At 36.9% G+C, this 13,658-nt stretch overlaps 1 protein-coding gene across 1 annotated transcript in view; it reads right to left on the minus strand.

Moving 5' to 3' along the window:
* Window positions 1-13,658, minus strand: part of APAF1 (apoptotic peptidase activating factor 1) — an 83,801-nt gene that overhangs the window by 8,576 nt on the left and 61,567 nt on the right. Inside the window, exons 19-22 of the mRNA XM_054574661.1 lie at window positions 12,716-12,841; window positions 11,008-11,127; window positions 5,201-5,317; window positions 4,776-4,901 (exon numbers count right to left, since the gene is read on the minus strand). Of these exons, the coding sequence (XP_054430636.1) occupies window positions 4,776-4,901; window positions 5,201-5,317; window positions 11,008-11,127; window positions 12,716-12,841 (489 nt within the window). The remainder of the gene's footprint in view (window positions 1-4,775; window positions 4,902-5,200; window positions 5,318-11,007; window positions 11,128-12,715; window positions 12,842-13,658) is intronic.

Raw genomic sequence — 13,658 nt, forward strand, 5'->3', positions numbered from 1 at the left:
ATAATACCCCATTGGAGGGGTAGGGAAGAATGTGCTCACTTGTTTAAAGTCTTTTTTTTATTTTATGAATTTATCTGAGTCAAACTGAAGACATATGCCTGGGAGCAAGATCTCAAATGCTCCCATTTAAAGTCTTTTATCCTCATTGCATTTCAGTAAAACAAAGAAAAGTACCAAGAAGAAATATGGTGTTCCCATTTTACGGACAGAGATGAGAAAACTTGAAGTTAAATAACTTGACTGGGGTAAAATAAAATAATTTTCCTCATAAATAAAATTTGTTTTCTTCAGTTGCTTAGAGAGCAGTTAATTACACCAGAAGATGGAGAAAAGCCACAATATGCCAGTGAGCTCACCATCTGATTAAATTTTCCAGAGAAAATTATCCCAATCACCTATTTACAGATTTCTAACCTCACAAGCCAGGCAAGTCTGCAGATTCTAGCTCTGCCAAAGCTACTGAATCCTACTGGTCCTTGCCTCGCAAGGTCAACTGACCAGAAGAGCTTCAAACAAGGTCATAGAATTTCCAAGATTCAGAGATCTTAGCTATAACCTAATGCAATCCTCAAAAATGTTTATATAGTACATTATTTTTCACATGGAGCTCCAGGAAGAACTCTTCAGGAAAAAGGAAAGAAGAAATGGAAATAATACAAGTGACTGGCACAAAATAAGCCATACAGACATACATGAGGCATATAGGTAAACAGAAATTTTATTTCTATGTCATGTCCATGTACAGAATCCTTAATTACTAAATCAAAGCAACTATATTTAGAGTCAAATTAATTTTAAGTCAAAATTAATAAAACAAATATTTACTTAGCACCTCTATGTGAGTGAGGCATATACAAATGAAACAAGGATCTAGCATTAAGAAAATTAAAGGTCTAACAAAGAAAATGAGATATGCCAAAAATAAACAAACAATAGAAGCTCTAATGATACAGACACAGATTCTGTGGAATTCAAAAAAGCAATTCCTCAGAGAAGACTTGATGGAGAGAACACACTCAAAGCAGGCTTGAGGAATGGTTTGAAGTATGATTCACACACTGTGGAGGGCATTTCAAACAAAGGAAATGAATGCTAGAGTTAAAACACAGGAGCAGGAAAACACGGAAAGATTATATAGGCTAAAATCTGGCTGGAGTATAAGAAATGAAAGAGGAACAGCAGAGAAAAAAGGCTGGGAAGATATTCGACGAAACAGCCCAGAGAGCCCGGTCAAGCTTGATTCATGAGCTGTGGACAATCAGGCAGGCTCCAACAGAATTTTCTTCTATTTTGAAAAATCAGCCACCACCACAGGTACACATACGAGTAATATTCTAGATCTGGTTTTGACTGTTGAAGGTTAAACAGCAGAAATGTCTTCAAGGCTTTTCCTAACAGGCTTAGGCAAAATTGTAAAAGAAATGACACCCCCGCCTCCCCCTTCTTTACCCCTTTATCCTCCACACTCAGCAGCTGCCCCCCCCGGCCAGCCCTTGCTCTCAGGTTCTCTCCGTCTCTCCCGTCTGAGTGCTCGTCCACAGAAGCAGGACAGCAGAACAGGGAATCTTCTATCGCAGCAAGAGGAGCTGGAAATGAGAATGACTTCAAGAGAATTGGGAATTTCAGTATTTTAAGAACCCAATGAGCTATATCAGGGGAGAGGGAAGAAAGAGAGGCTTTTCTGGCCCTCTAAATCATATCAGAAAAGAAAGGAACCTGTACAAAGAAACATAAAATACCCTACCTAGACCGTTCCCACTGGGAACTTCCCAGTTCCCTCCTCCTACTTTCCGGGCTTTACTGGACTAGAGGACGAAACACAACTCATATTTCTAAAAATAATCTAACACCAATCCTGAAAATATTCCTAGAAATTATTTCTCCCTCTGGCTGAAAAAATCTAATCTTTAGGCAGGTCATAAAACCTATGAATTGAGCTTCTGACAGAAAGGCTATAGAGTGTACAATGTCTCAGCAGAATTTCATCAGATGTAGTTTAGTTTTACCCATTTCAAAGCCATCTGGAAAGAAAGAAAGATGAGTATTACACTGAGTTTCATAGCTATACACCAGTATCATGGGAGCCTACAATAAATAAGTTTCTGTACTGAAGCCAAATTTCTTTCTAATCATATAGGACTCACAAAGTTTCATAAAAAGTTTTTTTCCAAAATAGCTTTTAATAGTGTAAATCATTCTTATTATCACCAACATAACACATATATACACACATACATATACATATATAGATACTAAATTAAATATATATAGTAACTTCCACTGGGAATATGTATTCATCTCCTTCACTTCTAAAACTCTACTAAAGAGACAAAGTCAAGAGAATGGGGAATAAAAGGTAAAATGTTAGAGGCTGGAAAGCAGGAGAAGATAACTGACTTAGCAGAACCAAGAAAACAGAATCCTAAAAGCATTAGAGAAGGACAAAAGCAACAAAATTAACACTACGGAACTCCCAAATACTCAGAAATCACTAAGTCAGTCACTAAGTATATCCAGAGGTGGGAATGAGGGTGGGGCTAAGAACAGAAGTATTAGGAATTCTGGGAAAATGGCTGCAAAGCAGGCAGTTTTCTTTTTTTAATTTCCCCAAAGCTTCCACTGAAAGCAGACAAAGCAACTGAAATAGCAAAACCAAAAATGCACAGACCACATAAATAACAAGATCATGTTACATGACAAAGTATCCCCACAAACCCCAAGATGCAAGAGAGTAAGGCAAACTGAGAGCTCTAAGATCTACATGGTAATAGTATCTGTGTGGGAAGAAGCAGAGGGAAGCTTGGGGAGCCTGACCGATGTAAAAGAGAAAAATCTGAGAACCAAGTGACATGCACTGGGAAGTGCAGTGGACCAACGGAAGAGCCGCAGAAACTGAGTGCAAGGTGACTGTGGTGCAGTCTGGAAGGGCCAAGCAGTCTGGGCCCTACAAACTCTCAAAATTAACCTGCCCAACCCTACAATGAGGAGAAACTGCTGGGAACAGAATCCAAATTGAGTTGCACAAGGATGATGGCCCCAAAGAAAAGAGGAGGCCTAAAAAAGGTGAGGGAAGGGACCAGAGCAAAGAGATCTCAAGAGAACAGGCCCTATTTTTAATGCTTCATGAAAACAACAGAAGGAGGAGCTGCAGAGCCGGGAGGTAAGAAATGCTGGCCTCCCCTACTCCTTCAGAGTTCAAGAAAATTACTTATTGTAAAAAAGAAAAAAACTGTCACTGAATCCCAAAGTTACTATGAGGGGGAAAAAAAAAAAAAAACAAACAAAACAAAACCCAGAATAATGCTCCTACAGACAGGGAAAACAAACCAGAGAGAACAACCTCTGGATTAAAGGGCACCAGCATAACCAAGGACAGGATTACAGTTGAGAACAGCGATTCAAGTGAAGGTTTACATACTAAACGCTGAGACCCTAACTGACCCCCAGTTCTCTTCCCTCACTTAGCTCTAACAACCTTCAGCCGTATCTGACAAGACCAAGACAAAAGACCTAAAGATACTACTGACCACAAAGTTCCTCATCCAAATCACCTTTAAGAGAGGGTCTCAGTCAACACACAAAACTTTCAATCAGCTTTTCAGTGCCCATCTCTGGTAGAAAATGATTACTACATAGATGAAGGTGGCCTTTAAAATAAAAGGCCAGCCCTGACAGATGTGGATCAGTGGGTTGGGCGTCGCCCCGCAAAGCGAAAGGTGGCAGGTTTGATTCCTGCTCCGGGCACATGCCTAGGTTGTGGGCTCGATCCCCGATTTGAGGTGTGCGAGAACAACCAATCAATGTTTCTCTCCCTTTCTTTCTCCCTCTCTTCCCCTCCCTCTAAAAATAAGTAAATAAAATCTTAAAAAATAAATAAAGGTCCAAAACAACCAAACAGAAGAAAACTAGGAAGGAATAGCAACTATGCAGAAAAATTAAATTTTCAGGAAAAAACTTAGATATAACTATCTATATTATATCCAAGTACCAACTTATATATTATATGTATCCATCAATCCTCAGAGAAGTAAGATAGCTCACCTATGAAATGAAAACACAGTGCTCTTCAAAAGCAATAAACAATAAGAATGGACTCTCTGGCATTAAACATATAAAGGGAGAAATAAAAAACTCAATGAAAGGATTAGAAAATAAAGCTGAGGAAAACTCTTTGAAAAACAGAGCACAGTATAAAAACATGAAATGTAGAAAAAGAAAACTAGAATCTTCCAGAGAGAAAGATTAGGAATCAGAATTGCTTCAGACTTGAATGTTCATTGAAACTTTGATAAAAATAAATTTTAAAAGAACATATAGTAGGCTTAAGATCTCTATATCCACAATCATTCATTATGGTAAACTATTCTTTTTTCACAAGATTTCATCCCTGTAATAAACATTTTATCCTCAAAAGGAAAGAATGAGATTATGTCAATGACATTTTACTACTATAAAATTACATAAATGTAGCAAAAGGTATATTTAGTGATACAAATCAAAATACCAAGGCAGATGGGAGAATTCAAATAAATCCTTGATTTGCAAAATAAAAAACCTTCCAGTAGAAGGTTCTAAGTCGAATCGCCTGCCTCACCCACAGAAGGATGTGAAACACAAATGGGTTTTATCTAAACCCATGTGCAGAGTCTGAATGTATGCCCAAAGTAATACGACGTTAAAGAAATGTTTAAAATGCACGCCAGTTTTGAGCCACAATCCGTGTTCCTTTGCTAGAGTCAGCATTCCATGTTTTAAGAGTTCATCTTCCCTCTCACCTGAATTGTAGAATCATCAGAGCTTGAGATTAGAGTCTTCCCATCATCTGTGAACTGCATGTGCCATACAGTGTTCTTGTGCCCAATCCTAGATCGGAAAATCCTGTGGTTTAGAAGTTCTAAAATCTTCAAAGTAGAAAAATACAGAAAATTAACACAAAGAAACTCACCAAGAACCAAGCATTACACCCTAAAGATATTAAATTAAAATTAGACTACAGAAGGGTACAGAATTTCCATCTCATAGTGCTTTCAGTTAACTAAAGACACACAATGGATGGTACACATACACACACACACATCTACAGGCATACAAAAACATCCCCAAAAAAATAAAACCTTTATAGGTCTACAATGCCAGGCACAAGTTAATTTTAAATAAATAACTATACTGCACAAAATGACAGAAGACTAGAACTGAATACCTCAATGGTTCCACTGTTGTCTCCAAATGCAATGTACTCAAGGTCCGGACTTAAGCAACAGCAACTAACCTGAGCTTCAGTCAGATAATCAATCTGACCTGTTTTTCCATTAATGAGCTAATGAAAAATAAGGCACAATCAGTTACTAGGCAGTAAGAGCCGTTTTTGTTCTTTAGAACAGAAACTTCAATGGAAAAAAAATAATGAAACAGAAAATAACAAGCAAGAGCATGCAGGGGGACAACAAAGCCCCCTCCTAGTCTCACGAGCTGTATTTAGCACTTCATGCTTTCATTTCACTACACTTTTGTGGTTCAAATACATTTTCATAAAATAAAACAAGCTATAAAAGGTTTAAAAAGCAAGTGCTGTGCCCACCACCTCAGAAACATACGTCTGATTTGCAATTCCACAGTTAACTCCACAACCTGTTTTCCATTTCTTCACAAAGCCCATTTTAACAGGACTATCATTTGTAAAAATATATTTTTCTGATATTATTCAAGGGAGTTGGTGAAACGAGACTGAGACGGATATTAGATAAAAGACAAATTAAAATTAAAATGCGTTTTATATCCTCCAATTCGCTTACAAAACAGTATAAATTAAGATTCCTACCATTTTTCTTTTGGGAGGAGAGGGCATTGGAGAAGAACCCATGAGCATAATTTGGGTGGCCGGACTTGGAATGCTGAAACTAAGATTATCCAACCTCATAATATGTACCATTTCTAAAAATCCCACTAATAAAGCAAGCTTATCACTCAACTAAAACATGTGACCTAGGAAAATATTTCTCAAGCTCAAATCAATTATCAGATACCTCCCTCTAAGTATTACAATCTAAAGGTCTTGGATTATTTTTCAGTACGAAATAAGCAGTAATCTTTGTTTCAGGTACAAGATTATAGGGTCAATATATCATAGTGGTTTTTTCTTCTTTTTTTATTTATTTATATATATTTTAAATCATGTTTATTCTATTATAGTAGTCTCAATTTTTCCACCTTTGCCTTCCTCCACCCATCCCACCCCACCCCCTGTTCCCACAGTCAATTCCCTCTCTGTTGTCCATGTCCACTGGTCATTCATACATGTTCTTTGTCTAGTCCCGTCCTCTTCTTTCCACTACTGTCTTCCCCTCTGGTCACTTTCAGTCTGTTCCATGTTTCCATGCCTGTGGTTTATTTTATTCATTAGTTTATTTTGTTGAACAGATTCCACTTATAGGTGAGATCGTATGGTATTTGTCTTTCACTGACTGGCTTATTTCACTTAGCATAATATTCTCCAGCTCCACCCATGTTGTCACAAAAGGTAGGAGTTCCTTCTTTCTTTTTTTTAAATGAAGATTGACTTTATTTATTTTCTAAATGTCAAAATCCATTGTAAAATGTTAAAAAAATTCATTATAAAGTCACAGTAATTAAAACATGACACCAGCACAGAAATAATCAAGTAGATCAATGAAATAAAATGAGCATTCTAGAAACAAATGTATATATCTAACAATGTAATATATGATTAAATTGCTATTTCAAATCAATGGGGAAAATAAGGCTTATTCAACAAATAAGGTGCATGAACCATTATTACTTGAAATAAATATAGAGCCCTATTCCACACATTATACAAACAATATTCAGGTGAGTTAAAAATCAATATGTAAAATCTACAGAGTTTTAGGAGAAAATACAAAATAATATATTTCTTACCGTGAAATAACATATTCAAACCCAGAAGCTATAAAGTAAGATATGACAATATGACTATACTAAATATTTAAGACTATACAGTAATAGACATATAAAAAAGTTGAAGGACAAGTAATAGAATACAAAAATATTTGCAACACATCTAAAGAAGGGTTAATAGTTTTTTTAAGGAAAAAAAAGTCTACATTTAATCAAAAAATAGATAAAGAATACCAAAGTCATTTAAAGCTTTTTAAAAATAATAGAAATAGGCAAGAAATACACAAAAACAGGTTTAGTTTCAACAAATAATAATTAAAATAACACATCACTGTCAGATTAATAAGTATTAAAAATATTGGTAATATCAAGTATTGGTGACTGTGAAAGGAACTGGGTAGTCATAGACTCTTTTTCTTCATCTTCTTAAAGCAGTCCCTTTAGCATATTTTGCAATATTGGTTTGTTGGAGGTGTATTCATTTAGACTTTTTTTCATCTGGGAAACTCCTTATTTCGCCTTTCATTTTGAGAGCCTTGTTGGGTAGAGCAGTCTTGGTTGCAGGCCTTTGCTTTTCATTATTTGGAATATATTTTGCCATTCCCTTCTGGCTTGTAGTGTTTTTATTGAGAAGTCAGCTGCTAGCTGTACTGGGGCTCCCTTATATGTTACTACCTCTTTCTCCCTTGCTGCCTTTAAGATTCTCTATTTATCTTTAATATTTGCCATTTTAATTATGATATGTCTTGGAGTGGACCTCTTTGGGTTCCTCTTAAATGTGACCCTCTGTGCTTCCCGGACTTGTGTGACTTTTTTTCTCCTCAAATTACTTAAGTTTTCCATCATTACTTTTTCAATCAGTTTCCCTATCCCTTCCTCCTCTTCCTTTCCTTCTGGTATCCCCATTATACGGATATTATTACATTTCAGGTTGTCCTGCATTCCTCTAAACACCTTGTCATTCTTTTTGAGTCTTTTTTCATTTTCTTGCTTTTTGTGGGAGCTTTTTTCTACTTTATCCTCCAGCTCGCTGATTCGTTCCTCTGCTTCATCTAGCATGCTTTTGATTCCTTCTACTGTGTTCTTCAATTCAGAAATTGTATTCTTCATTTTTTCTTGTCTCTTATTGATAGTGTCTCTGTTCCTTTTCATGCTGATATAGTTTGCCGTAAGTTCCTTGTAGTTTCCCCACAGTTTTTTGTAATTCTCTCTGAGCTCACTGAGCTTATTGAGCTTCCTTAGAACTGTTGTTTTGACCTCAATATCTGATAGTGTAGTTGCCTCTATTTCATTTATTTCTTTCTGGGGATTCCTCCTTTCCCTTCAACTGGGGGATATTTCTTTGTCTTCCCATTATTTGTGAGACTCTTCTCTTTTGCTTCTTTTTCTTAAATTGATCTGTCTTGATTTCCTGACTTTGTGGTGTGAACCTCTATGGTAGGAGATTGTTGTTTTTTCTTTCTGGATCTGCCTCTGATGATGTCAGATGTTGACCCTGTCTGAACTTAGGCAGTCTGTTTGAGAATCTACTGTCTATGGCTGTCATCCTTCATTTGTTAATCTAGTCACTCTGCACTCAACTGCCAGGCTTAGGCACCACAGGGAGGGGCAGAGTCCTCTTGGGGGCAAGGTTATTGGGTCCTCTCATGCTCGTGCCACTCAGGGGAGTTGTCTGCCTGAGCCAGATGGCTGCTGCCATATGGGGGAGGAGTCAGCACTGGGATCCTGCCAGCTACTCTCTCAGTTCTCTCCCCAAAGCCTCCTTCCCCAATCTCTCCTCAGATGTCTCTAGCCCATTCTGCTCCCACCTTTGCTGGAGCCCGCGGTAAGTGGCTGCAAATAAAAATTTATGCATTGGCCCTTTAAAAGGCTCTTTGCATCTCAGGCTGCTCATCTCTGGCAGAGAATAACCCTGCTGCTTTTCACAGCTGTTGTTATCTGTGTACTTTTTGGGCTCTGGTGCTGTAGGTTGGAGATCCCTGCTTATGGTTTAGACTCCGCTCTTCTCAGGGGGATCCAATGGGCTATTTCAATATCCTTCTGGTGCTGCTGCTTGTGGGTGCCCTGCCTGCCTTCTCAAGTCTCTACTGCACTCCTTACCAATTAGGTTGTGCTAAAGTTGATTCTTCTGTCTGTCTGAGGTTATAAGGCTCCTCTCTCACTATTGTTCAATTGTTTGTTGCAGGTGATTTCTCCACAATTTAGTTGTAATTCCAGATTGGTCTTGGGAGGTCAGTGTGACTCCCATTCACTCCTCCGCCATAATCCAAAGTAGTTTTTTCTCTACAACATTTTAACCAGCATGTCCTGATCTATTAGATGTTCAAAATAAAGACTGAACAACTAAAAGCTGAACATCTTCTCTCAAAAATCAATTTCCACATTTTTTAAAGAAGTGACTAAAAAATGTTTTGTTCACTTATACCAAACAATTATTTGTCAGTGTATGCTTGAAAGTCTCTCACAATCATGGACACAGAATAAAATGAATACTTTTATAGCCAGATGACTTCTTTTTAAGTCTCAGAGTTATAGCAACTGTTGAAGAGAGGCTGCACAATTTTTTTTTCTTTTTTCTTTTAAATATTTTATGTTTACGTTAGTACAGTTGTCCCACTTTTTCCCCCTTTCGTTGCACAAATTTAATGAAGGTAATACAAGCATAAGGACCCTGAACTTAACAAGAAAACTGCAGTGGTAAATATTCCAAGTGGAAAAATCAGCCTGCTAAAAATCAGTAACGAGGAATTCACATTCAATCCCACATCCCAATTCATCCCAGAAATATAGGGCATCGGGAGCTCCTGATCAACCTATTAAGGACCACTGTAAAACTTGTAAAATGTAGAATAAGCTGTATTTAGAAGTGTCCCACAGCTTACTCTGAAACCCCACAACAGACAAGGAAAAACCACCACAGGCCATAGACAATTTACTCCCAGGTATCTGTCTCCTGAATTTGATTTTACCTTGACCATATAACCAGCTCACAGACTTCTGAAGAAGAAAAGGACCTTATAGGTGAAGAAAGTGAGGCTTACAGAAGTGATGCAATTTACTCCACATCACAAAACTAACTGACCATAAAGCCAGAGCTTGTACCTGGGTCTCCTGAGTGAAGTCACTGTTCTCTCCACTACATCAAGCTGAACTTTGCAGCTTTACAACTTTTCAGCTCTTTCCTACTCTCTGCCAGTCTGTCTCAAGCCCTTGCTATTTCTCACACCCTCAATATGCATGCTCCCCTCCATTTCTCTCTCCTCTTCTCTATGGTTTCTCTCTTTATTCTCACTCTGTTTCACTCTCTCCTTTCATTCTCTCAAGTTTCTAGCTCCTCATCTTAAGCCCCAGTGATCCTTAAGGCATCTGCTCTCTGTTACCACCACTCAAAACTCCTAACCATCAATCCTCTGCCAGTGCACCTGACTCTGGGGCTCCTTTCCTCTTCAGCCAGTCAAGACATGCCTTCCTCTTACGTGCTCCTCAACTCTTCATTGAGGGGCAGGGTCTAGAGTACAACTGCTTGGATCCCTAAATGGTCATACAGACCTTTCAATTTTACCTCAAAAACCTTTTCCTTCTCAGGGAATGTAAAAAGAATTCAAGAACTATTTCTTGAACAAATGTGTGAGTAAATGAGTCAATAAACAGGTGTATTTCAGTATGTAAAGCCCAGCTCCTTCCATCTCAATTCCAGTGGGTCATCCTCCTTCCTCACTTAAGGTGATTTTTGTTCTTTCAAAGACTCTGTTATCATATCCCTGCAGTAATGCTTCCATTAGTGTGCTCGTCCCCCTTGCATTTGTTAGGGATATACATAAGTTCCAATTTGTCTTCATGATGTCCTAGACTCCATGCAAATCAAGGAGTGTAATCACTGATACCACCAGAAGAAGAATGAGGTAAGGCAAGGTATCACCTTTTTATTTCAAAATACTAGCCTGTATGAGCCTCAGCTCAAGACCTGTATACTTATTCAACTGATACCTACCAAGTATCTGTTGGATACTAAACAATTGTGCCTGATCCCAAGTCCACAAGCAAACAAGGAAAATCATGAATTTTAAGTTCAATCAAAACCATTTTTCCAATTGTCTTCTAAAAAATACTCACTTGCAGATGTCTTATATTGTCAACTGCAAGAACCATCACTTCATTTTCTTGAAATACAACATCTATTTCTTGCTTTAACACTATCGCAGAGTTCTCACATACTTTCTTTGTCTCCCAGAGCTGATTAAGAGATTTTAAAAAATAAAATGAGATTACTGTATCCTCCAAAATATTATAAAGACAAGTCCTCAGCAAGATACAAACCAAGCTTCACATTCAAAATGCCTATGATACTAAAAAATTTTTCAACTATTAGATTATAATTCAATAATAAGTATTTGTTAATTACATGCTATGGTAAGAAGCACTTAGTTTTAAAAGTAATGGGTGCTAAAGGCAAAATGCCGTAGTATGAATCCTAATTCTACCTGTAACTTTGGGCAGATTATGTAACCCAGTGCTATTCAAAGATAAGGACCTTCTGCTGCTTCTCAAACTGTTTGTTCCAGAATATAAATCAACTATATTATGAAACTTGCTGTTAACAGTACACTTAGTGATAAAGTTGATTTGTCTTTTTTTTTTTTTTTTAACAAGACTGCTTGATGAAAGAAGCAGTTCGTTGATTTACATTCTGGCTCAAACTTACTGAGACTGGCACTTTAGGTAGCACTGACTTAACCTTCCTGCATCACTGTTTCCTCAGCTGCAAAAAGGACTGTTGTGAGAATAAGCAAATATATGGGCAGTACTTTGCACAATGTCAGGCATACAATAAATACTAAATAAATTTTAGCTACAGTTTGTACAAACACTGTACTAGATGCTACAGGGACAAACTAGTGTCCCTGGCCTCAATAATTTTGTGATTTAAAATGTGTGAACATGTCAGAGGAGCAATAGAGCATTAGAGGTGGGGAATAAATAATCTTTACTTAAATCCAAGGCATAATTTGATAAATACCATCAGAAAGTGACATAAAGTCATATGGCATTAAAATGAGAGATATCCCTCCAAATAGAATACTAGGAAAGGCTTCACAGAAGCCTTGGTGGTTTGTAGAATCATTAGGATTTCAACAAGGAGAGGTATGGAGAAGTAGGTTATACCAAACATAAGAAACCACATAAGCAAAAGTACAAAGGCAGGGAACTATAAGATGTTTGGGAAAATGTGAGCAGGTTTGTGTAGGTTACCTGCAGAAATAAACTAGAAGACAGACTGCAGCAGAATGAGGCCATACTGTGGAGAAGTTTGATGGCAGACTTAGGAGTACATATTTACTTTGGTAGGCAAGGAAGCCACTATCTGTTTTTGAGCAAAAATGACATGAATATATGTACATGAGAAAAATATCTTGGAAACAGCATGTAGAAAATCAAGACAGAGAAACTTATGGCAGAAACTAATGCAAGAGAGGCACCTAAACTTGAAATGGAAAAGTATAAATAAATGATAGAAAATGAAAAGGTAGAATCTATTAGATTTGGCAAGTAACTGGATGTGGAATTCAAGGTAGAGGAAAGGGTCACAACTACTCTTGAGGAATCAAATGTAATATTTAAGTCAACAAAAATACAGTTTAATCATTGGACTTCTCCAGCAATGAGACTGTCACAGTCATATAATAGTACTTTTCAAGGATGAATATGAATCTAACAGTTTTCTATTTTACTATTCCCAATACTGCCCATTAATTTCTTAGTTTGTAGGAGGTTTAGTTTACCATCTGTAAAAGTTTAAAATGAAAATTTCAATATTTCTCACCCTGATTGTCTGGTCATCAGAAGATGTCAAAAAGGATGATCCATCAGGAGAAAACATCACACAACGAACCCAACTTAAATGTCCTCTGCAATCTGCTACTTTTAAACACGAGTCCACATTCCACAGCTACAGGATAAACACAGCATATAGGAAATCACATTCATAAGCATTTTCTATCTATATACATACACACACTAAATGGCTTGTGCAGAAGACTATTCATTATATCATTATTTTTAAGAGCAAAAAACTGGAAACAACCCAAATGACCATCAACAGGACCAATTAAATAAACTACATTTATCATACATATAATGGAATACTATGAAGCCATAAAAAGTAATGAGAAAAACACCTTGATAATGATAGTTGCTGGGCAATACTGTTTACAAAGAAAGCAGAGTATTTATATTTTGCAGAAGAATATATACACTATACTATATCATATATGTGTGTTTTTATGTATATACACACACGCTATGTAAATAAAAAATGAGAAACATGTAAATATGTAAATGGATACAAATGTGCAGATAAATAATACATATAAATACCTGATTATATATGCAAAAAGGAACATTGGAATGTTAAAAAAAAACCTATATGAGGGGAAAGAGTGAAGGGGAAGGGATAGGGATGAAAGCAAGACTTCTCTGAATATAGTTGTTATAAAGGTTTGACTTAGAGCCATGTAAACATTTTATGTGTATTTTAAAAATCAATAAAATATAGATGAACACAAGAAGCTTCCATATTCAGACTATTTTCCACTGTCATCTAATCCTCATTTCAACTGACTGCAAAGCCTTATAATAAATGAATATACTAATTGCACATGTACACATTTCTCCTGTTATTCATGCTTATTACAAATCGTCAGTGTCTGCCACCAGCCTGGCTGTATTTTGTCCGGAGTACTGCTGTAAATTACTCAAATATATTC

This window comes from Pteronotus mesoamericanus, unplaced genomic scaffold (genome assembly GCF_021234165.1).
Source record: "Pteronotus mesoamericanus isolate MK-2021 breed Mesoamerican mustached bat unplaced genomic scaffold, CSHL_Meso_final contig_263, whole genome shotgun sequence".
Taxonomy (NCBI): domain Eukaryota; kingdom Metazoa; phylum Chordata; class Mammalia; order Chiroptera; family Mormoopidae; genus Pteronotus; species Pteronotus mesoamericanus.